The sequence below is a fragment of the Patagioenas fasciata genome, chromosome 12, assembly GCF_037038585.1.
Source record: "Patagioenas fasciata isolate bPatFas1 chromosome 12, bPatFas1.hap1, whole genome shotgun sequence".
In the NCBI taxonomy this organism is placed as follows: Eukaryota; Metazoa; Chordata; class Aves; order Columbiformes; family Columbidae; genus Patagioenas; species Patagioenas fasciata.
In genome coordinates, this window is record NC_092531.1 from 13,624,200 (window position 1) to 13,647,570 (window position 23,371).

Below are 23,371 nucleotides of genomic sequence, written 5' to 3' on the forward strand. Positions count from 1 at the left end.
TTATTTAGTGCCTGGCTGCAGACTCTCCACACTGTTCTCGGTAGCTGATTTGATCCTGGATTTGCCAGAATGAGAAGGGAAATTCATATTGTCTGTGTGGTCAAGGAACGGGCCTTCGTACACCTGTTCCCAGATTCTCTGCTTTTGGTGACTATTCCTAGTGCAGGCAGAAAAAAAGAAAACTGAAGCGTTACTGTAGTACATCTGCAAACTACATTCAGAACTTCAGGATAGAAACAAATAAAGGCTTTACCAAATTTTAAGCTAAATCATAAAATTCGCTTTCATTTAGAAATATGTGCTTCCTTTGAAGGACTAAGATCTATTGCAGCATGTGTTAAGAATATGAAGTAATACAAAACTAAACTATCCCCCTTTTCTTTCTCCTTGGTCCACATAGAAATTTGATACAATTCAGTGCAATCATACAGATCCTTTATGGAGATTTACTGTGAACTGAAGGTGAATTTAAGCCTATTCCTAGCTGGCTGTTAAAAAATTGATGAAGCTGAAATTACCTTGGTTGAAATTACAAGTTCAGTATGCTTCCTTCTCTTTTGGGATATTTTAGTAACTGTTTCCTCCAAACTGTGTACTCTAAGTGTGGGCGATCTCTGCCCCAGAGGGTGGTGAGCAGAGCATGAGCTGTTGTTGTCCCCGCTGGGGCTTGGAGCAGCCCAGAGCTGTGCCAGACGCCCCAGCAGAGCATCGTCCCAGTCCCAATGGAACTGGTGCCACAGGAGCAGGACAGTGCTGGCCGTGTACCCACACATCTGCCAGCGCCCCGAGCTGCGGCTCAGCCGGCTGAGACCCCAGTCAGGTATTTGCAGTTAAAGCAGAGATGCAGAAGTCTCCTAACTTGGGATCTCTTCTCAGAAGTCTACAAGATTTTGCAGAGGATAATTCATGTATGTGTGCAGTTCTGTGCTGCTGGCATTTGAATTTATGGAAATTTGGAAACAGCTGAAGCCTTTTCTTTTTATCGCTCCTGACAGCCCCTTCTTAGTGGAAGAAGGTTATTAAGAAGATTATTTAGTTTACGTGCTCGCACACATTATCTAGTAATTGAACTGGTGGTGCCCAGCTGGTGAAAGCTGATTCAAAATGTTTAGTCAGATCAACCAGTTTCATTTTTTCCTTAGAGAGTGTCCAACTTTTTATATTTTAATTGAAATTATTTATAATTCCATCAGATTTTCCTGTGAAATTGTTAGGCCTGTGTTTATCATCTTACACTTTGACTTACAGGTGCTTAGGCTGCAAGCTAATTTAATATTGTTTAAGCTGAGTTATTATTCTGTAGGAAGTTAATATTTGATGTTTATTCATACTGTTCACTCTGACCTAATCTTGACAAGCTGATACTTAGTAGTGCAGGTGATAGCTGCAGTGTTTTGAATCTTCAATAAAGTCCATCTCTGTTTCAGGTTTATGTCCGGTTAAGGCCATTCTTCCGAGAATTCCTGGAACGTATGTCTCAGATTTATGAGGTAAAAACAATTAGACATTACCTTTTAATCTCACTTCTAAACTATATTCACATACTTATCTGTAAAATAATTACTTTTTCCCCTTTTATCCATAGATCATTCTTTTTACTGCTTCTAAGAAGGTGTATGCAGACAAGCTATTGAACATACTAGACCCTAAAAAGAAACTGGTCAGGTAAAAATGGAAAATTATGAACATACCTGTTGTAAGCAAACTAACTAGTATTTCCTAACAAACGTGATGAAAGGAAGTGATTATGACATGTTCGTTACTGCAGCGTGTCTCTCTAAACTGAATCTTTGTGGTTTTGTCTGGTCTAAGAGTGAGAGAAAAGTTAAGTGATTGAATTGTTGCCTTGGTGATCAGATAAACCCCACGAGCTTTATATTGCCCCTGTGCCCAAAATCATCCTGTTTGTTCTCTGTAGCACGTTATTCTTGCTCATGGCATCAAACGTGTTTGAGCTGCTTTGGAATTTACATTATGGTAAAGCAAAGGAACTGAGCATTAGATTACTGTTGAACTATTTAAACTTGATTGATTATTTATAAATTAGGAATTGTAGAATTATCTTTACAATCATCATATTTTTATTTCTTATTCAATCTCAAAAGAACTTGTTTGTCGGGTTTTTAGTAAAGTTGTTTTGGTTTTTCATTCTTTAATACTGAGCTTTGTTTGGAAGCGACTGGCATTTCTCAAGAACAGTTCATAAGGCATAAAGAAATTCGTCCAGATGAGATTCTTTACGTTATTCTCATCCGGAAGGTGAACTGTGACGTGGGAAAGCTGAAACCAAAGAGGGGATTCACCCTGCATAGGGTGTCCATAAGGGAAGGAAACACCTGGGCTTGGTTAGAGTCAGACCTGTACAATTCTGTACCTGGGGCATCACTGACAAAGCACTTCTCTGCCTCATTTTGTTGTAATATTCTTCAGTGAAAACATAGTTTTCTTTACACGTGTAATAAAATTACCATTTGGACTGAGACAGCAGTCACATCCACTATTTTCCCATGGTAGCTTAGGCACATTGTAACTCATTTTCCTTAAGAGCATAAAGATGAACTGTTGGCTGGGTTTAATCCAGGAATAGTCATCGTATTACTTGTTGTTAATGTGGCATGTGCAACAGAATCCTAGTTGGGTTTTGGTAAATTCACTTGCCGCTGCGTTTTGAACAGGCCAACAAAACTAGACTTGCAAAGGCTTTCGGTTGTTGGAATAGCCGAGTGAGCTGAACCACACAGCCAGCGGGACAGACGAGTGAGTGAGGCCTTTTCATGCACAGAGAATGAGGCCAAGTGTGCACCCCTGGCACTAAAAACCTGCCTCTGAGAACCTAATACGTCTGATTTGGGACTGCAGTTTTAACTGTGTTAGGAACAGGAAAAAGATAATAAAACATGCAGACAAACAGTGTGCTGATAATGCGTAGGAGGGTGCATGTGAGGCATGAATTTGGTTGTGATTCACATGCCATGGAAACGCTGGCAGCGAGGCAGGGTTACTGTGCCCGGAGCCCAATGCAGGGCATGTCAGCACTGCATGGGGGACTTGGGATCTAGGTATACATAGATATAGATAGATAGATAGATAGATAGATAGATAGATAGATAGATAGATAGATAGATAGATACAGACACACACACACATATATGTATATATCTATCTATACACACACATATATATTTACACATACACACATATATATATATATGTATATATATGTGTATATATACACATTCGCTGGCTGCCCAGGTGTCAGCTTATTTCTCTCCAGAGCAACATCAGGAACTCAAGGCCTTTAGGAAATTAAGCACACTATGTACCGCTTCTAAAAACTTCATTTGAAATATGAGCAGCTTTAAAAACAGCATTATAATACAGCTCTGTAAAACCGAAAATGTCTGGTTTACGATGATTTTTAAATTAGAATTATGTTGATATTCCATGAAATTCCAGTTTTATTCCTGGTATTTTTTAATCCAGTCCTTTTAGTCTATCCATCCATTTACTATGTACTTCTTTTGTAAAAAATTAAAAGGGAGTAGACTAATTGGAAAGGAAGAAGTTGATGGAATGTTTTGGCCTCGAGGCTTTTTTCAAGCTCTAATAAGTGAAATAGGTTAATTGCAAAGAGAGGTAACGTAGAAAAAATTTCTTGTGATACTTTGTGTTCCAGCATGCAGTGGCATGGGGAGCTGTGTGCTGGAATAGCTGGAACAAAATAAAGGAATAATAAACACCAACAAATTGGCTCCTGTGCAGAACTAATCTCTGATCTTGGGGCCTTGCAAATTCATTGAATATTTTGGGTTCCTTTGTCAATCCAGCTGCAAAAATGGTTAGAAAGCCAGAGCGTGTTGAGATATATTTGATACATCTGAGCTGAGCTTTTTTGTTTAAATACAAACAACCACCTGCAGAACTAGGTTAATATCAAATCACCGTAGCTAGTAATTTTACCAGTAAAAAGCTCACAAGTGAATGGGAAAAAAGGGGACAGTTCTTTAAAAGGAGTTAAGTGGATCAGAAGAGAAAATCCTGGGTAACATTTGGCGGAGTTCACTCTTCCCCGTGCAATGTCGGTGTTGTGGTTTGTCTCATTAACAAGTATTTTACCTCAATCACAGGCATCGACTTTTCCGTGAGCATTGTGTTTGTGTACAAGGAAATTACATCAAAGATTTAAACATTCTTGGCAGAGATCTTTCAAAAACGATCATAATTGACAATTCACCGCAAGCCTTTGCTTATCAGGTAAGGATACTGCTGTCGGCAAACTCCTCAGGTGCGGCAAAACCTTCCTGACAGCAGGTGGCCAAAAACTGCAGTGGGATTTAACTTCTTGTTTAAGTTATGTGCTCAGGTTTGTGTTGAAGTTTACGAACCCAACTGTAACAAATCACACAGGTTTACTTATATTCTCTTATTTTTATGAAGATCTGATCAAGTGCAAAGCGAGCGCCTTGTTACACGAGCAGACTATGTGACCAGTCAGGTTTATTTCTCATTCTGCATTTCTGAAGAGCCCTCATGTGCACAAGCTGTGTACAGCCAGGACACTGTCAGTGTCCTCGTGTGCTTTAACATCACATTTTCTCAAAATACCAATGCTTTTCAGTTGAGTAGAGCTTTTAGAGCTAGTCCTGTTTCAGCTTCCATGTGGAAATGTTTATAGTGATGGATGCAAAGGAAGGAGATATTTTGGAAGTTAATACAAACTTTAGAGGAAAAGTACATTTTAATAAACTCTAGCTTGGAAACGTTTTTCCCCAAAATGCTATTTCACAATATTCTTAGGTAAGTTAACTGTAAATCATGTGTTGATGATTTTTTTATTTTTACTTCAGCTTTCAAATGGAATTCCTATAGAAAGCTGGTTCATGGATAAAAATGACAATGAACTCCTAAAATTGATTCCATTTCTGGAGAAACTTGTAGAGCTGGTAAGTGTTTCCTTGACTTGGCTCCTCCCCAGGCCCCTGCCCAATATGTTAGTTCACTCTTTTAAGTATTGTCATATATTTTGGGATTTTCAGAGTTGCTGAGATGTAGACTGCTAAGTCATGTATGTCTCTTTTTGAAAAGGATACTCTGGGCAGTAATTCAAGTATGCATAAGGACTTATTTACATACTAAAAGACAGAACATCATTATTTCTAACTGCTTTTGATCAAAAAAATGGAGAATTGTAACCTCTATTATAATGAAATTGAGAATCTGTAGGCATTTAGATTAAATAATGCCTATTGTTGGCTGTGATGTGTGCCTTTGTTCTTAAAATGCACAGAAATTACTCCTAACTTGTGAATGTTACATAGTTTTTTCTGTAAGGCTCTTGTAAATACATATATTCATGGCTTATATTTTGTTATATTGTAATAGTGGTGTTAGAAAATAGACCCTGTTAAAATCTGATCTATAGATGTGTTTATTCTCCTAAAACTGGCACCTTTTCTTTTTTCTCCTCCAGAACGAAGATGTCCGACCTCACATCAGAGACAGATTTCGCTTGCATGACTTGCTACCCCCAGACTAAAGCCTTTTCTCGAATTACTGAAGGGGAGAAAATGCAGGACCCTTTTGGACTGAAACAAAACATTGCCATTACTGTTGAAATTTTGCATTTTTGTACCCCGTCTTGCTTTTCTTATCTTTGGTGCCCAAAAATAATCAAGGGTTACAGAAAGAGACTTTGTGCATCGGAGGTTGGATCCATTCAGAACAATCCAGTACAGCGCAGTAGGTAGGCTAGAACAGAACAGTCTTTAGAACTAGTGCGACTCCAATGAAATTTTTTTATGTACAGGACATCTGCAGTTTATAAAGAATTCTGTTTCTGCCACCAGCAGTTTGACCTGTAGAAACACAGGATTTTATGATATAACAGAGATTGAAAATGGACTCTTATTTTCTCTCTGTTCGGTGCTCTAAGTGGGTTTGTAGCCACTTTTCTGTTACTTTTCAGATTCTCATTTCAACAGGAATGGCCAGTAAAAGTTGTTTTCTTTTTCCTGTTCAGGTTTATAACCTTTTTACACTTTTGACCTGTATTAGATTAGAATTTCATTATGCATTCCTTTTAGTTGAGGCGCTTCATAGTTTTTCTGGAAATAGCCAAATTTTCTTAGTTTTTTTTATTAAACAGTTGGATGGCCGTTTTCCTGCTTTGTCTGCCTGCATACTGTATATTTGTTTAAAAGTATTCTCTACTTTTAGTCCACGTAAGTTTCATTTAGAAAGAAAAAACCCCGCATTTATATTTTCTTTCTGTAATATTCTACTGTAGTTGAAATCTTTTAAAAAAAATCAAGAGACTGGCTAGGTAACAAGACTCTGAGAATGCCTGGTAGGATATTGGGAAGCGGTGTGATGGCGTGTGCGCTGGACAGACGGGAGCTCGCGGCAGCACAGCCAATGGAGACGGATCCCTGGGCTGCGCAGGGAGCGCAGGTGGGTCCCAATTCCCTCCAACGGCCCCGGTACGCGCGGGGTCGCGCTCTGAGCTGCTTGGTGGAGCCGGGAGACACGGCTGCGCCTGGCACGATGGCCCAGCTGCGCTCGGACTGGTTTGCTGTGGGAAGGGTCTGTGAGCCGTGGTCCCGGTGCAGCTCCCGCCAGAGGCCGATATTTTTGTACTGGTGTGTACACTCCTGTGCCGGAGGCTTTTTATGGAAAGGAGTGTTGGTAAGAGTCAGGATGCTTCGCCTCTCGACTGCATTAACGCCACAGGCTCAGAGTGGTTTTGTGTAAAAGATGTCACAGAATGGCACTTTTTCTAAAGAGAAGTTTGATATTTTGTATGCTTGTTAAGAAAGTACAGTATTGGAAATTAAAGGTGGACAACTGATAATTGAGAGGTATGTCAATTAATTTTTTATGTATATTACCTGTTTACTTGTACAATTTTATTGTACAAATTACATGCAGCTTCATTTTCAAATGAGTCCTTAAAATAAGGAAAATCTTTTTAGCAAAACATTTAATTTTTGTATTTTTGATTTTAAAAGGCATGAGTTATGTCAACTTTTTCCAGTGTATTAACGAAGATTTTAACTTTTCATCAGGTTGAGTGTTTTCTTACTATATTATCTGTTGTGTATGTAGCTAGCACATTGTGTCACTGAACTGTTTAAAAAATTAGCATGTAGAGCAAGCCTGTTTTGTGGAAAATCCTTATTCATTAAAAAAAAAAAAAAACATCATGGCAGATTTTCTGCAAAAAAGTGAAAACATTTGTAATTCAGAATACTGATTTTTTTTTGTATTTAAAGAAAGGTATTTTGCTTGCAGGAAAGAAATACTACAGATTCATTTTAATGAGAATCTTTTAAATGTATTTATCTTTAGGGCATCTGGGCATCTTTACGCTGTTTGTCTTATGTCTTTATTGAAATAAAATGTACATAACATTACCTTTATATATGCTTTTGCGCAACGTGTGAACCCTGTAACCAGCCCCCTTCCTTCCTGTTTTTATGTTGATAAGATGGTTCTGGAAATATTTATAGATTTTGAAAATGGTCAGCTTGTATTTGAATTACTACATGGTTTGCCAACTATTTTTTAGTTGTTTGTTACAACGTAAATCTGAGATTTTTAATTAGTTTAACAGTAAATCCTTATTTAATGTGGAATTCTTCCAAATTTCTCCAAGTAATTGACATAAAAGAACTGCTTTAAAATTCACTAGTCTCGCAGAATGAAACGGTTTTTGTTCAGTAGTTCATCGCTTTTCTCTGCCTGTAAAGAGCAGATCACCTGTTCCAATAGTGTCCTTACACACATGGTCCTGTCTTTGGCGAAAACCATTCTCAAAGTGCTTCTTTAGTTAAGGAAACCAAAGCATACATTGCACTTTACAGCTGTATCTGTGTTGTGACGATCAGATCAGTGAGGGAAATAAAAATGTAAATGGAGGGATTTAGTTCTACATAGATGCACAGCAAAAATAACAGAGACTGCTTAGTAAACATATTAAATATTAATATTTTAATGTGCTGCAAGTCTGGTATTTATCATTCTGAGCTTTCTTTGCAGAATGAGTCTACCTGCTTCAAAATGTAAGTTCCTAAAAGTGTCAAACACTCTGGCATGAACAGTCTTTGCATGGAGCAGAGGTACAATCCATGGGGGTTTATTTTCATTTCTGAGTCTCCTGGGTGAGACTCGGCTGTTCTGACACGAGTGGCTCAGCCTGTCACCCCTGCCAGCCGGGGAGTCCCTGCGAGCGTCACTCGAGTCTTGAATGTAAAATTGCGTAACTCCAGCAGTTTATCTTGTAGCTGTATCATTTATTCCAACTTTATGTATTTTTAGAAAACACAACATCATATTTCCGAAGTTCTTAATTATTTCATTTGTGGCCTTTTGCTTGATCGCGGTAATCGCATGTTAATTTTACATGTCCATATGTATTCTGTTCTAGGTTTGAGCATTCTTGGTTCTGACACCAAAATAACATCTTCCATACTTGTTTTGGCAATACATGTTCAATCTCTTTTTTTCTTTATATTGCTATATAGCTAGAATAGTGTTCACCCTGGTATTATTGGCTTCCTTTCTGCCTTTGATTCATTTCACCTTCCATCTGTGTAGGAAGACACTTTTTTGTTACTTTTGAAATGTATCAGAAAGCCTGAATGTTTGAAGAGCTGATTAAAAATGTCCCAAACCAAGAGTGGTACCAGCAAAGGCCCACTCAGGACACGTCTCTTCTTTCTCAGCAGCGCCGAGCTCTGCAAGTACGGTGCTGGAGAACGCAGCGCAGTTCTGGTGGGGGGGCCAGGCCAGTTTGCTCCAGTTTGCTCCTGCTCACTGCCGGTCGCACAGTGTCCCCCTCCCCAGACGCGGTTCTTGTCGTCAGAGCTGGAGGGCAGTGGTTGAACTGGAACAGCTGGGACGGAGTCAAGCCCTGAAGGGAGAGGGCTGAGAAGGTGGAGTGGGGGGAAATCCATCAACCCTCTGCCCTCAGCAGCAGAGTAATGTGGGCCCGTGCTCTGCAACCACAGGGTTGGCTTGTTCGGTACAGAATCATGGCCAGAAACAAAAACATTGGGACTCTACGGAGTAAATACCCATATTCCTTTACTTTTCCTCCTGCTTCTGGCTTCCGTGTAGTATTGCATTGCAGATCAGACCCTTTAGTCTTCTTTGTCTAAACCACCTTGAATGAACAGCTTACCATTAGTATATCAAAGCAGATTCTGTGATTCTCACCTTCACAATTGATATAAAAGCTAAAGCAAGCCCCTGCCTGCATTGCAGGGCATAATGGCTGCCGTCCTTCCTGGTCCCTCTTGCTGCGAGCGAGGACAGGAGCAGCACTGAGCCCGCCTGAGCGTGGGGAATTAGAAAGGCTCCCTGTGCGTTCCAGTCCCCTGGATGCACTCTCATCGACTTCTGCCTGGGAGAGCCCCTTGGCAAAGCCAACCTTTCCATGGGCAGTTAATGCCAACATAGTACAAAGAGCTACAGCACAACTTCAAGGAATTCAAGAAGTCAAGGCCAGAAGGTAAACACTCACAACCTCTTGTCAGTTTAAAAACATAATTCCTGCTGGTGTGATGTCAGCTCAGTTGGAGAAGTTTGTTCCAACAGGTGCCAAGCAAAACTCATCATTTTTTACTTGAAATAATGTCTTCCACAGCAAGCAGAGTGTTGGGTGACGTAGCATATTTCTGGTGAAAGGCTTCTGTGGGTCTGTGTGGCAGAGACAACAGGTGGTACCTTTGATCTGCAGTCAGACCAACTCCACGTCTCCTGCCAGTTCCATGTCTCACGCCATTAGACTTCTTAAACTCACTATCAAGGACCGATACAAGCAGAAAAGCAATCACAGACGTACACTGAGGGTTAGAACGCAGCGCACAGCTGTTCATGGCCCGAGAACGAGAGAAATGTCTTCATTTTTGGAAGACAGACGCCTCTTTCTGGGAGAAGTAATCCATCAAAGGTTTACCATCAGGATCTTCAGGCAAAAAAGATTGTTTTGAGAACTGGAGTTAAAAGGGACTTTAAAATCCATTCTGTGAATAGTGTGAAGTTGAACTGTGCAGGCTGACAGAACCCAGGATGGCAGTGGGGGGTGCAGTTCCCTGCTGGCCTGGGCTGGGATCTTCCTCGCCAGCTTCTCCATCCCTCCCTGCGTCACCTTCGTCACCTGCTGCCTGTGCTGGGCGAGTCTGTGCCGGGAGCAGATCTGGCCAAAAAACACCCCTGGAGCAACACGGAGTGACTGTGGCAAGGAGGACTGCAGGTGCAGAGCCCTTACCATTGTGGTAGGTCATGAGAAGACAATTGTTATGGAAAAAAATAACAGTCGCATTAAATTCCTTCAGTGTCACTGAGTCTCTGGAAGACACTAGAGATCTGCTCTCAGAGATTTGTTGATAAATGGCTGATGAGAAGTAGCGTAGATGCATCATTTTCTTAGCTAGGAGTCACAATGATGTCAAAAATTATAAGTAAAAAAAAAAATTGGTCGCGTGAGATTTTGTTTGGAAACAAGCAAGGATGGTCTGCGAAGGAGGAGCTTGTACACATTTTGTGAATCACATCACTATTTTGGTTGTCTTTACTATTAATGTAATACCGGTTTGCTTTATTTTTTGATACTTGTAAATATGCCATTGTACTGATAGGCTTGTAAAATACAATTGGAAGAGAACTTGTGTTCTATAAACTTGTGTTTCTTCTGCAATCATTTCTAGCATATCAAATCATAAAGATTTATATTAAATATTTATGTTCTGGCTACTGTTTTTATGATTTTTAGCTAGTATAATCCTTCATTGAAGACTTTCCTGTAGAGCAGGATGTTTCTCATTCAGTTTCAGCCTTTACAACAGAAAGACGTGGCGCGTGTGTTTGAAAAACTAAGGATACTGGAGACCAAACAAGAAAAAAAATAGATGTGGTTTATGTACCAAAATTGTCACGGCAGATTCTTTTCAGATGCTCTTGCTTTGAATCTGGTTTTCATTGTGAGGCACATTCTGTGGATCTCTAGTAAAATGACCACAGGGCCTGATCCGTTTCTGTTTTGTTTCTCCTCCTAAGCAGAAAACTTCAGCCATAATATTTTTCCAATTAATATGTTCGTTGGCATTGCACACTTCTTGGCCATTTCATAATTATCTTCACAGCATATTGAGCTTGCGAAACCCCTTGGTGAGGATGGAACTTGTGCCACTATTTGATCTGTAGTTGTGTCTCTATTGTTTATATTGCCCGGTAAATGGGTAATGACAAAAAATGACAAAAATTTGGAAGTAATTTTTTTTCTAGCTAACATGTAGTACCATAGATCATTCCACTTGTTATATGAAAGACACACGTTCTAAATTTATTCTCTTCAGACAAAAATATCTCCTCCCTTTCCCCTTAATTGCTCAGATTCTCACAGAAATCCCAGTGTTGGGAGGCTGAGGCGAAGTAAACTGGATAAACTGAATGTTTCCAGCTTTTATTGTACTCTTGGAGGTGGCATTTACACTTCCGCTCTATCAAAGAAAAAGAAGAACCTGCGCCACCTGAAGGAAAAGTCAGCTGAGGAAGTTCAGCGGCCAACACCTGGGCAGTTTCCCCTGCCTTTGCCCTTCGCTCTGTTGGAACCGCACATTAATATTTCCATAGGGCTGTCCAGAGGAGCGCACTCGCCTTTCCTCCTGAAGGAGACAGGGCAGCAGTACCAGCAGGCCCAGCTCGCCCTGCCCGGGTCTGATTTCTCGAAGATGATGCTGTTTCTGTGGTGTCACCCTGTTCAAAGCACCGCCCGCTTCACTCTCCCGGCGTGGACGCCCCGACCCCCGGATCTCTGTGAGCGCTCCCACCAGCCCCGTCCCCGGCGGGAGCTCCGGCAGCCGCTCTTGCCCGCCGGGCGCGGCTCCTCTGGCCGCAGCTGCCGCGCCGCGATAGCGCCCGCGGGGAACGGCCCTTCCCCCGAGGAGCACCGCGCCCACGGGCGCTGAGGGAGCCGACCCTGTGGGGGTGAGGCACGCGGAAAGTAGGGAGCAACCCCTCGGCCCAGCAGCCCGATTCCCCCGCGCTCCCGCCATGGCGGCCGCCCGCCCCTCAAAGCGCTGGGCGGGGCTCGGCGGGCGGGGCGCGGCCCCCCTCAGTCCGCCGCTGTCCCGGCGTGCCCCGCGCGCGGCGCTGGCTGGGGCCGCTCTGGCGCGGCTGCCTCACCGTGCCTGCTGAGAGCGCCGGCGGTCGCGGCGCGGCGGGGAAGATGGCGGCGGAGGCGGTGGATTCGTGGGGTGAGTGGCGGCCGCCGCGCCCCGCCGGTGCCCACGTCCGCCCGCCCGCCCGCACTCACGCCCTCTCCTCTCCCCCACAGACGCCGACAGCTTCGAGGTGGTGGAGCCGGTGGCGAAGCGGCTGGTGCCGGGAGTGGCCGGAGACCGCTGGGCCGGCGAGGATGAGGAGGACGACGTGAAGGTGCGGCCGGGCGGGCCCAGGCCGGGCCCTCCTGGCGGAGCCGCGGGGGGAGCGGACCGGGGAGCGGGGCCGGGCCCGCCGCCGGCTGTGCCGTGAGGTGCCGCGTGTGCGGGGCCGCGGGCCGGGCGGGGGGGCCGGGAGGAACCTCCCGCCGGGTTCGGCCCGGCCGGATTCAGGCGGTGTGGGCGGCGACGCGCCGGCCCGGGCCGGGCCCTTGGGGCGGCGGGGTCTCCGCGGCGGATCGCGGCGATGTGGGTGCCCCGAAAGGGCAGCGGTCGGGCCCAGCCAGGTCACAGCGCAGAGCGCAGAACGGGCCGGTCTCTGCCCCAGGGCCCCCGCTCGGGGCCGGCGTTTCTGCTCGGGGCTCGTTCCCGCTGCGCTGGTTCTTCCAGGGGACGGACGGACAGACAGACAGACACGCTTTTCAAGGCCGAAGAGGGGGTCTTATGTTCTCTAGGGACCCACCTGCTGTTCCCAGCTCTTGCCAGGCTGCTGGGCGCTTTCCTGCAGCTTTCTGTAGCCTCTGAGGTTTGCAGTTCTGCGTCTGATGTGCTGGGCAAGACATCAGAGTTGGGTTTAATGACAGCACTGCTGGACTCCTGCTGTTCACCAGAACCATCTTCCGTGTGGCACCATCTCTTTGCCAACCCTTTTTCCTACTTCTTCACACCCCCAGGCCCCACCACCCGTAGCTGGAAAGTACAACAGCCTCACAGTGTGGTTTCAGATTTGGTGGTGCCGAGGTCGCTTAAAACGTGTTCATTTAAGACACTGCTTGGACCAGGTTTTTACTGTGCTCCAGAGAGTGATGTCTGCATGGAATCAGTATGAAAATGTGTGGATGTTAATTTCTGATGCTGATGAAAGCAGACCTGCCATAAAAGCTGGTGTTCTGCTTACTTCCAGCTGTACAGTAGTGAGCCAGGGTGACTAGCTGGTGGGTGCCACAGAAACCTCAGTTTGCTCCGTGTTCCTGTGGACAGTGAGCAAAATGATGCCAGGGAACATACAAGGAACATTCTTGATGACTGTAAGGAATGGAAATAGGTGGACTGAAAAAGTCCTTTTTGTTTCAAAACAAGCTGCTGAGATATTGTAACAGACAATCTCGGGAGGTGACCTGGTGGCTGCAGCGTGGTCACCATGTGAAGCTTTCTGGAGTGGAGTGTTGTGGCCCACGTGGTGAGGATTCATTGGGTTTGTTATTTGAGCCACTGACTGTGTTACGAGAACCTCTGAAAAACACCAACACAATTGTCCTTGGAGCTTAGAGTGGGTATTCTTTTTATAAAAAAAAAAGTAGTTAATCTTTTTTTGAAAAAAGTTAACAAATTCATGTAAGTTACAGACTGTCCATTTTCCCTTTTAATAACACCCCCACCCTGTAGTTATCGCAGGTGTCACGTTACAGCAGGCAAAGTAACTACAAGTATCTCTGTGTACAGTAGCTACAGTCATTTGTCAAGAGTGTGGTTAGCATGTAACTATATGTGCATATATATAATTTGTATATGTGTATATGAGGCTTGCTTTTCCTCCTGCCTTTGGAAGTGAGAAACTCTTCTGCTACCATAGAATGTGTCCAGGAGTCTTATTCTCTGAAGACACCTGTGCTTTGTGTGGCTGTTTGAATAAAGGAACAGTTTTCGCACCTGTAGTAAGAATCCAGCCACTTAACTCTCTGAGGGATTGTGGTTGTAGCACTGGAGCTGCATCTAGAGAGGAGGACCGGGCCAGCAAAGAAAGCAGGTGTATTCTACTCTGATTTGCTCTGTGTATGTAAAGACTGAAAGGGCTTGGTGGTTGCTTTGGCTCCAAATACCTGGTTTGCACTGGTCTACCTTGGGCACAAAAATGTGGTAAAAATGACCTGGTCTAAAATAGAAGCACAAAGTGTTTTCTGACCATGAGTTTGTCTCCAGGTTGATATTTCACACTTTGTAATGTGGTTTGTATATCCAGATCCTGTAGTTTATTTTGGAATATTTTTTTAGTAATGAACTTAAAATAACTGTTAAGTTCAGGAAATTTTTACTTACCTGGGTTTAAAATTAGTGTCTTCATCAGTAACAAAACTTCTCTGCAGTGTCCCCCAGCAGACGGGCCTCCTGCCAAGGCATTTGCATCCTTTTGCTCTTGGGCAATTCTGTGCTTAACAAAGCCAAAGCTGAGCGGTGTGCGTGTTGTCGCGCAGGCGACAGCCTTGGCCTGGCACTGGCCTTTGGCGGGGAAGGAGAGATCCAGGTTTAGCTGGAACCCCAGTGCTGGAGACCTGCTGCTTTCCAGTCGCATCTTTTGGTTTTGGGGCAATAATGTGCGTTGTCATATGTCTAAGGTACATGTTGTGGAGCACACAAAACAATAAGAGAGTTGCTCTCTTTAAGGGCTTATGTACATGAAATGAAAGATGTTTTCAATAGCCTTATTTTAGGAAAGTGTGCATAGATGAGTATTGTGGAAGTACTTCAAAGCTCTAAGTTACTTTAGTGGATATTTTGGAATAAAGATGACCTCTTTGATTTACTTAGTGCAAAGATAGAGCACTAAAGCATTTTTTTCCCTCCAAGAGAGTGGTAAAAAAAACTCTTGGAGAAGGGTGAGTGGGTGTTCAGCACCCTGGGGCCCCCGCGCGTCTGCAGTGAGTTCTCGGACGTGGCGTCTCCCACGCTGCTGGGCCAGGAGTGTTTCCTGTGGTGACACTGAGCTGGCGGTTCCCGTTCCCAGTCCCAGTGGTGTTTGGCTGGTGGGGCTGCGGGTCGGCTCCCGGCAGCCGACCGTCCCTTTGGTTACGGTTGAGATCAGGGTTACAGCATTGGTGGACGAGGGAAGAGACAGTGACCTCATCTACCCGGGCTTGTGCAAAGCATCTGACACTGTCCCTCATGACATCTGTGGCTCTCAGTTGGAGAGACGTGGATTTGACAGGTGGACACTCAGTGAATGTGGAAGTGGCTGCTGGTCACACTCAGAGTTGGGGTCAATGGCTCGATGTCCCAGTGGAGACCAGTGGTGTCCTCAGGGGCCAGCACTGGGACTGGTGCTGTTTAACATGTTTGTCGGTGACACAGACAGTGGGATCGAGTGGCCTCGCAGCACATCTGCCCACAGCGCCCAGCTGAGTGGTGTGGCTGACACACTGGAGGGAACGGACCATCCAGGGGCACCTACCCGGCTGGAGAGGTGGGACCCATGCGAACCTCATGACGTTCAACAAGGCCAAGTCCAAGGTCCTGCATCTGGGTGAAGGCAACCCTAAGCACAAACACAGGCTGGGCAGAGAATGGGTTGAGAGTAGCCCTGAGGAGGACTTGGGGGTGTTGGTTGAGGAGAAGCTCAACACAGCCTGGTAATGTGCACTTACAGCCCAGAAACCACCCATGTCCTTGGGCTGTCACCAAAAGTGTGAGCAGCAGGTTGGGATGTGGATTCTGTTCCTCTGCTCCGCTGTGGTGAGAACCCCCTGCAGTGCTGGTCCAGCTCTGGGACCCCCAACACCAGAGGGACATGGGCCTGCTAGAGCAGCTCTGCTGTGGAACAGGCTGGGAGTTGGGGTGTTGAGCCTGGAGAAGGATCTGGGGAGACCTAAGAGCAGCTGCCAGTGCCTGAAGGGACCTGCAGGAAAGCTGGGGAGGGACTTTTCACAAGGGCAGGTAGTGACAGGACAAGGGGTGATGGCTTTAAACCAAAAGAGGGGAGATTTAGATTAGATCGAAGGAAGAAATTGTTGTCCCTGAGGGTGGTGAGAGCCTGGCCCAGGTTGCCCAGAGAGGTGGTGGATGCCCCATCCCTGGAGACATCCCAGGCCAGGCTGGGCAGGGCTCTGAGCAACCTGAGCTGGTGAAGATGTCCCTGCTCATGGCAGGGGTGGCACTGGGGGAGCTGGGAAGGTCTCTCAAACCCAAACCATCCTGTGACATCAGTACGTTTGGGAGACGTTACCGAGGGCAGGGGCTCCCAACATGATGACAGACGCTCTGTCCCCACTGGCCACGCAGCTGTTCCCTTCCGTCCCCGAGCACCTCAGTGTCACGGACAGGCTGCCCCCCTGCTGGGGCTCTGCACCCTGAAATGTGTCATTCTGAAATGTGTGGTGAAGGACAGGGCAGGGGATGAGGCAGCAAGCTATATAGAGCAATCATGACAAGAGCTATTTAAGAAGTGGGTGTAACAAACTCTTAATTAGATAGGAGCTAAAATAATGCTGCTCCAAATTCAAGTCAGCCTCTTGGAATGTGGAAGGGAAGCTGAATCCCGTACAAGTGCCAATTAACTCGAGTCAGCTGGTAGATGAGCTCGGGTGTCTTCCTTGCTTGGATCAGTGTGTTGCAGTGAAATACCGAGTGTTTCCGCCAATGTCTCTTATCTTGCCGTGCCAGTAGCAACCCTTAGGGATTAATAAATAGCTTATGTGACTTCCTGCATTATTGTTGTGAGGTCGAAATAAAAAAAAAATTGGGATTTATGGTTTTCAAGCTTACCTATAATGATGTATTGACAGTAAGTGTGATTTTTTGTGTAAAGGGGGTGTTGGCAAATGTACTCTTTTAAGCTTGCAACTTGAGTTGAAACAGGTAACTAAAATTAGATTCCTGTGAGATTTCTTTAACCGGTGGTGTGTACACACTGGGTCCCACATGATGTAACTTCAGTTTGAGAGCATGGATTTGCAAGCATATGCCATCCGCTTGGATTTGCAGTGGCACTAGGACAAGGACAGATCTTGCCAAAACGCAGGGAGGTGTCAGGATGAAGCTGCCAAGTCGCCGCTGGCTGAGCCTGCAGGTGACAGCAGCGGGTCAGTGCTGTAGAGAACGTGTTTCCTCAGGGTCTGATTGAGAAGGTGCAAACTGGAGGCAGAGTCACTGCGAACACCACGGCTGAGACTGAACACGCCGTGCTCTGGAGAACATGGTGGCTGCTGGAGAACATCTGGGTGATTTGTTTGTGGGAAGAGTCTTTTGAGAGCTCCTTTGGCTCTTAGAAAGCTGCTGGTCAGAACCGCGCTGTGGTGGCTGCTGTGTCCACGTGTCCTGTCCCACGTGCAGCCCCAGGAGCGGAGTCCCAGCCCCGGGACAGGGACACGCCGGTGGTGCTGGGAGGGAACAGGGCTGCGGTGGTGACAGCGTGTTGGGGTTTCAGGTGGTTTCAGCCGAGCTGTGGGTTTCCAGCGGTGGCTGCATCACCTGCCTGCACCTCCTGGCATTCCAGCATCTGGTACTGTGTAATCAAAGGAATTATTACAAACTCAGTTTTACTGTGGGCATTGATTTGACTGTTGGTGATTTTGCTTTTGTAACTACACTGACATGAGCGTTCTGATGCTTTGACTACAATCTGCCTTTTTCATGGTCAGAACTGGCCCTGGAACACCTGGGGTCAGCTCCCCAAAGCCATTCCCTGTATAGCTCTCGCCTCTTCCTGCCCCAGGACAGAACAGTCATGGGTCTGTGAGCACTTAGAGAGGTTACGTGTGAGATGCTTTTCTTGTTACCCAAACAAGTAGAAAATATCTGTGAAAGAATCTTAACTAAAACTTATTTTGCAGGATAACTGGGATGATGAGGAGGAAGAGGAGGAAGTAAAGGAGACAGAGATAAAACAAGGTAAGACTTAAACATGTGGCTCTGTTTGCAGCATCAGAACAGACTCTGTCCGTCTTGAGTGTATCTGAAGAATCAAAACCTCTTAATGGGGTTGGGTTTTTTTGACAAAGCATGTTGGGATTCCAGTAACTGGGCTCTGTGCCTTTCACTCTGAGGAGTGTTTCAGCAGTAAAATGAGCAGACCTCTCAAGTGCTGTGGTGTTCAATGTTTTACAGAACCAAAGGTTTCAGAAAAAAAGAAAATAGCAGAAAAAATTAAAGAAAAAGAAAAGCTACAGAAGAAAAAGCAAGAGGAGCTTAAAAAAAGGGTAACTCCTTATTTCTTTCAGGTCTCATGAAATTTAGAGGGTAGGATTTTTTATTTTGAGGTTGAACAAGACCTGTAAAGATCTTGACTAGTCTGAGAAAACAAACTTAAGCCTTATGCTTAAGAACATCTGGGGGATGTCAGCTTTAATTTCTCTGTAATTTAACCAGTTATTGGCATAATGCTTATCTGTTTCTTTTGTAAGTGCTACATGATAAAACATGCAGTTCTGAAACTGAAAGCTAGGCTGTTTCTTCCCGCTTCTTGTAAAATAAGCAATTTATTAAACAGAGTGGCATTGTGGTACTTCACGGGCTGGTTCTCGGGTTTGTACGTGCTTGGGGTTTATTGCTTCAGGCAGAAGCGACTCGGGTGGCACTGGAAAAAACAGGATTTTTTAATCCTATCTCTGCTCAAGGGTAAGAAATATAACATTCTCTCTATATACCTTTTTAAATTCAGTTAGATGCACCAGAGGAACATAAAGAACTTACACCAGAAGAACAGTTAGCAGACAAACTACGACTAAAGAAATTACAAGAGGAGTCAGACCTTGAGTTAGCAAAAGAAACCTTTGGTAAGTGCAAGTACACAAAAGAGCTGGATCCTCTAAATAAAACTGTGTTATGTCGAGATGATACCCCCAAAAAGAGCCAAGCAGGATTTGGTGTCGGAGCAGGTGCAGGTTGCATTAGTGAGAATAAAGAGGGTTTAAATTCAAACTACTGGAGGCATGTGTGGGTGCAAAGGACCAGTTGCAAGAACCACAAAAACATCTTTAGAGTAGAAGGTGCTTTTTCTTCACAGTCCTGGTAGGAGGTTACAGGAAAAAGATGGTGACTACATTTTCCAACATATTGGTACTTCTGGTAAAAAGATGAGTGTTTAAAAAGAAAAAAAAACCTTCAAAGGTGCTGTCTGTGAATGTGCTGGATGTAACGAGGCTCTGGCTGAGCGCGGCTCAGCACAGCTCACACACGCTGACGTGGGGCAGTCTGAGCAATGGGCTGGATGTCAAGCGAGCCAGTTGGGTCAGTGGATGAGCTGGTGTCCCGGCCTAGGCCTGGAGCAGATCAGTCTGGTTTTGTGCTTTGGTGGAACCAGCAGAGATACTGATTCATAGCAGCGTGCTTCAAACATGAAAGCGTGTTTCCTTGATTATAGTGGATTATACAGGTTATTACTCAGGGAAAATTCTGCTCTGTCAGGCTTCTGGAGGAGGACAGTGCCTGGGGGGGAAACTGAACACAGTTGTGAAGAAGCAACTCAACTTTGCGCTTAGGAACTCAAACAGGAATTATCTAAGAGGAAAGGAGCTTCATGTAGGACACGCTGCAGCGAACAGGAATGGCTGTTGCAATTCCTGAGCTTTGCAGGAAAACCTTTTTCTGCACAGGTCAGGAGCTGGGGCTGTTGCCTTTTGTGTGGCAGGAGCTGGTGTGAGCAAACCCGGGCTGGGGTCTGGGAAAGGTGGGGTGAGGGGGGGACCTGGTGCCAGCAGATGCCGCTGTCTCTGGGTCATTTCTTAGCGCTCACAGCTGCTTTTCTGCAATTCCTCTGTCTTTCTGTGCAGGTGTAAATAACACTTGTGGAATAGATGCCATGAATCCCTCTTCAAAAGACGACTTTACAGAATTTGGCAAACTACTAAAAGATAAAATCACACAGTATGAAAAATCATTACATTACGCCAGTTTTTTGGAAGCGTTAGTTCGAGACGTATGTATTTCATGTAAGTTAAACAAAAGACATCCTAGAATATTCTGCTACCAACAGTGCAATGGAGTTGAAGTTGGAAACATGTTGGTGCAGTGAACATTAAATGAAGATGTGGTTTGCACTGTGTAGTTTACACTAAATGAGGTACTAATCTGTTGCCCTGAGGAGCATCCAGTTCCATCCCCACAAACTTTCTTACAGGCTGTGTGCTGGTCCAAGAGTTTCTGCATGTCAGTTAAAGACATGTGTGTCTTGAAGTTCAAGGCAGTCATCCTCAAAAGTGGGAATTTTTATGCTGATCTAAATCTTGCATGTTTTTCTTGAAGCCATTTAAAAAATAATAATATTTAAAAAGTTCTCTGAGCCAGGTAACTTGAGTAGCTCATTTGGAGGGAAACTTATAAAATTCAGTTCATGTAATTCCAGGACTGCAAAATTAATTGTTCTGGAATTCAACATATAATGATACAGAGACAAAAGAACTTGAACTCTTTTTTCCACTGCTCTGGTTGGCTGAAGTACTTTTGATATCTTTTACTGCCTTTCAGTGTATCCATATTTTACTGTTCAAATGCCTCCTCATTAAGACTTTTGTGTTCAGTAGCTCTTAATGTACAAGTTTTACCTTCTACAACATTCAAGCTGCTTACAAGGAACCATGGGAAATAGTAATTGTGAATTACCCAGTGTGTGTTTTGATTATTTCAATCAAGCAATTGCCTATACTTCATGCTTATTTCTAGTTTTTAGAGAATGTTGATGTGAGATTATTTAACTGTCTTCTAAGAACCACGTTGCTGAGCAATATTTCTTTTTCTTCCCTGATGCAGTGGAAGTTGATGATCTGAAAAAGATCACGAATACTTTGACAGTACTATGCAGTGAAAAACAAAAACAAGAAAAGGTAAGAACTGTGTGTATTTCTGCAGCTGAAGGGGCTCATGTGGCAAATTGCAATTTTTATACTCTTCTCTCCTGGCTTTTCATGTAAATCAGTTTGGTCAACCACTGAAAGCTGCACCTACTCAATCCAGTGAAGGAAAACTTTACTGTGAAATGTTTTGTAAGTTTGCCTAGAACTTTGATTTTTTTTTTGCAAGGAAGACACTCAGCCACTCTGGTGATAAAAGCAGTTGGTAATGTCACAAAACTCAACACCAGACTTTGCATTTACTTAGTTTTGCTTATTCAGAGTCTATGTAAAACAGGATGAAAGGCAACAGATGATAAATCATAGAATAGTTTGGGCAAGCATGTGATGCGGGAGCTGGGGGACACCTGGAAATGTCACAGCTTTACCTGAACAGGTCACGTTGTGGGAGGAAACAAGGGGTAGAAATCATGGCAAAGGCACATGCACACAAATGCTCACCCCTCAGAGACGTGGTATTACTCTAGAGTCAGGACAAATCAGTATGGATTTTAAAGTAAACATGCTCTTCCTCTTTAAGCAGAATAAAGCCAAAAAGAAGAAAAAAGGTGTTGTGCCCGGTGGTGGTTTAAAGGCTACGATGAAAGATGACCTGGCTGATTACGGAGGATACGATGGAGAATACGTACAAGACTTTGAAGACTTCATGTGACATTAATCTCCCCTTCTGTTGTCTTTCTGTTGCCCACAATCCCTTAAACATGTAGCACAACTTTTCTTCCTTTAAATTCTGCCAAATGCTACAATCAGAACTGCAGTATCTCTGTGCTGGTGGTTGAGCTCTGGATGGGTCCGTGCTCATGCACTGGGCGCCCGAGGGGGTTACAATGAGGACACTTAAAACCTCTGCAAATTGGAGTTCAACCCCCCAAAATTCTGATAATGGTAACTGTTGCTATTTTATAGTAACAGCAACTAAATTGGAAATTAATTCCAACAGACAAAAAGTATTATAACCAGCACAGCTCAGCGATACGGCCTTAACTGTACCTCCAGGGTGACTTGTTTGGTGACAGCAGCAGTTTGCAGCAAGGCGTGGTGTGCACTTAGTATTACAATTGCTTTGTCTTGAGTTAGAGCTTGAGGTTTTCAGTATATTGTGCAGGGAACTGCCGACTTCAGCGGGAGGACACGCAGCAGCCAAGAGCCCCACTGCTTCAGGGCCTGACGTGCAAACACCAGGTGGGTCAGGACACAGAGAGATGCTGCTTTGAAAAACGCAACTTGTGTCTTGAGTATGAAGTTTAGTTTCCATTCATCTAAATTTCTACTAATGCAGCTGTATGGGTTGGGTATTCTTTAACAGTTAATTGCCTGGTTTAAGTGTAAGAAAACAAAACTTCCTTTTGGTCTTTTATGGGTTGTGGGAGATCTTTCACAACTCAGCCATTTTCCTTCATTTTAAAACAAAAACTTGCTTAGCAAACTGCAACAGTTACAGTTGGGCAAATTGTTATGTTAACAACTATGACATCTGCAATGTTTTATAAAGCAACTAATTTAATAAAAATCACTATTGAGGACTTCACTGTGGCTGTCTTGGGACCAGTTCTTTTGAGGAACTTCATCTTTTACTGGAACTGCTGCACTCAGCAGCTCATACGTACCTTGGTGTATTCGAGGGTGGCTCTTACCACGTATTGTGTTCCAGTCCTGCAGGTACAGCTTGCGCTTTTCTCAGGTGTTTGTTCCCAACACGGCCGGGATCCGCATGTACTGCCCTCCCCCTTGGAAATGGTCCCAAATTGTTCCAGGCTCAGGGATGGTCATTCTCAGCACAGCTCCACGTTCTCCTTTCATGCCATGACCTTGACAGTTCATGTTAAAGCCTGCTGGCCAGGAGTTAACTTGGTCTAATCACAGCCAGCCTAGTTCATTTGGTCTTAGGAGACTGACTAGAACTGGACTTCCATATTGTGTTCTGTTCAGGCATCATCCTCCCTGCATGAATATTTATCAAAGGAGCTGTGACTTGTCCTGTGTACAACTTCCAGAGCAGCCACTGCACATTTAAGATACTGTGCAAGTAAATGTTTGTTATATGGAGCGGTTGCATTCAGCAACCCAAAGGAGAATAAGGTATAAATCCAAGTTAGCATCTCTCTGCTGATTAACTTGGTTGCTATGGCAACTGTATTTTTGCTAGGATAATGTTTAGTACGATATCATTTAATTGCACTTACAAGCTCTGTTGTGTCAGCTGCGGCTCTGGCTGGGCACACACAATCCCAACTGCAGGGGATTCTGCCTGAAGCAGCATCCAAGTCTTGTCCCCTCCGCAGTTAAATCAGACTCACTCTCATAAACTTGCTCCATACCAACTGCCCAGTAGGACTGGCTGAGCATGCAAAGGGCTTCAGATTTAATAATGGT

At 44.4% G+C, this 23,371-nt stretch overlaps 2 protein-coding genes across 4 annotated transcripts in view; both read left to right on the top strand.

Annotated features, from left to right (window-relative positions):
• Positions 1-8,003, top strand: part of CTDSPL2 (CTD small phosphatase like 2) — a 39,203-nt gene extending 31,200 nt beyond the window's left edge. For both annotated transcript variants that reach the window (XM_065847081.2, XM_065847082.2), the window contains 5 exons: positions 1,428-1,490; positions 1,586-1,665; positions 4,128-4,254; positions 4,848-4,943; positions 5,471-8,003. In XM_065847081.2, the coding sequence (XP_065703153.1) occupies positions 1,428-1,490; positions 1,586-1,665; positions 4,128-4,254; positions 4,848-4,943; positions 5,471-5,536 (432 nt within the window). In that variant the 3' untranslated portion in view covers positions 5,537-8,003. The remainder of the gene's footprint in view (positions 1-1,427; positions 1,491-1,585; positions 1,666-4,127; positions 4,255-4,847; positions 4,944-5,470) is intronic.
• Positions 8,004-12,131: 4,128 nt separating this feature from the next.
• Positions 12,132-22,526, top strand: EIF3J (eukaryotic translation initiation factor 3 subunit J). 2 transcript variants are annotated; one of them, XM_065847882.2, is made up of 8 exons: positions 12,132-12,257; positions 12,338-12,438; positions 17,984-18,041; positions 18,258-18,349; positions 18,811-18,925; positions 19,922-20,080; positions 20,898-20,971; positions 21,519-22,526. In XM_065847882.2, the coding sequence occupies exons 1-8, from the start codon at positions 12,230-12,232 to the stop codon at positions 21,648-21,650; spliced, it is 759 nt and encodes a 252-aa protein (XP_065703954.1). In that variant the 5' UTR covers positions 12,132-12,229; the 3' UTR covers positions 21,651-22,526. The 2 variants fall into 2 exon arrangements, with proteins under 2 accessions (XP_065703954.1, XP_065703955.1); XM_065847883.2 differs by having other exon boundaries at positions 21,522-22,526.
• The last annotated feature ends 845 nt before the right edge of the window (positions 22,527-23,371 follow it).

Bases quoted from the DNA above. Each gene is read 5' to 3' on its own strand.
- EIF3J (XM_065847882.2), top strand. From the start codon at position 12,230: ATGGCGGCGGAGGCGGTGGATTCGTGGG. The intron at 12,258-12,337 runs GTGAGTGGCGGC...TCTCCCCCACAG, and splicing joins GGAGGCGGTGGATTCGTGGG to ACGCCGACAGCTTCGAGGTG. The intron at 18,350-18,810 runs GTAACTCCTTAT...TTTTAAATTCAG, and splicing joins AAGAGGAGCTTAAAAAAAGG to TTAGATGCACCAGAGGAACA.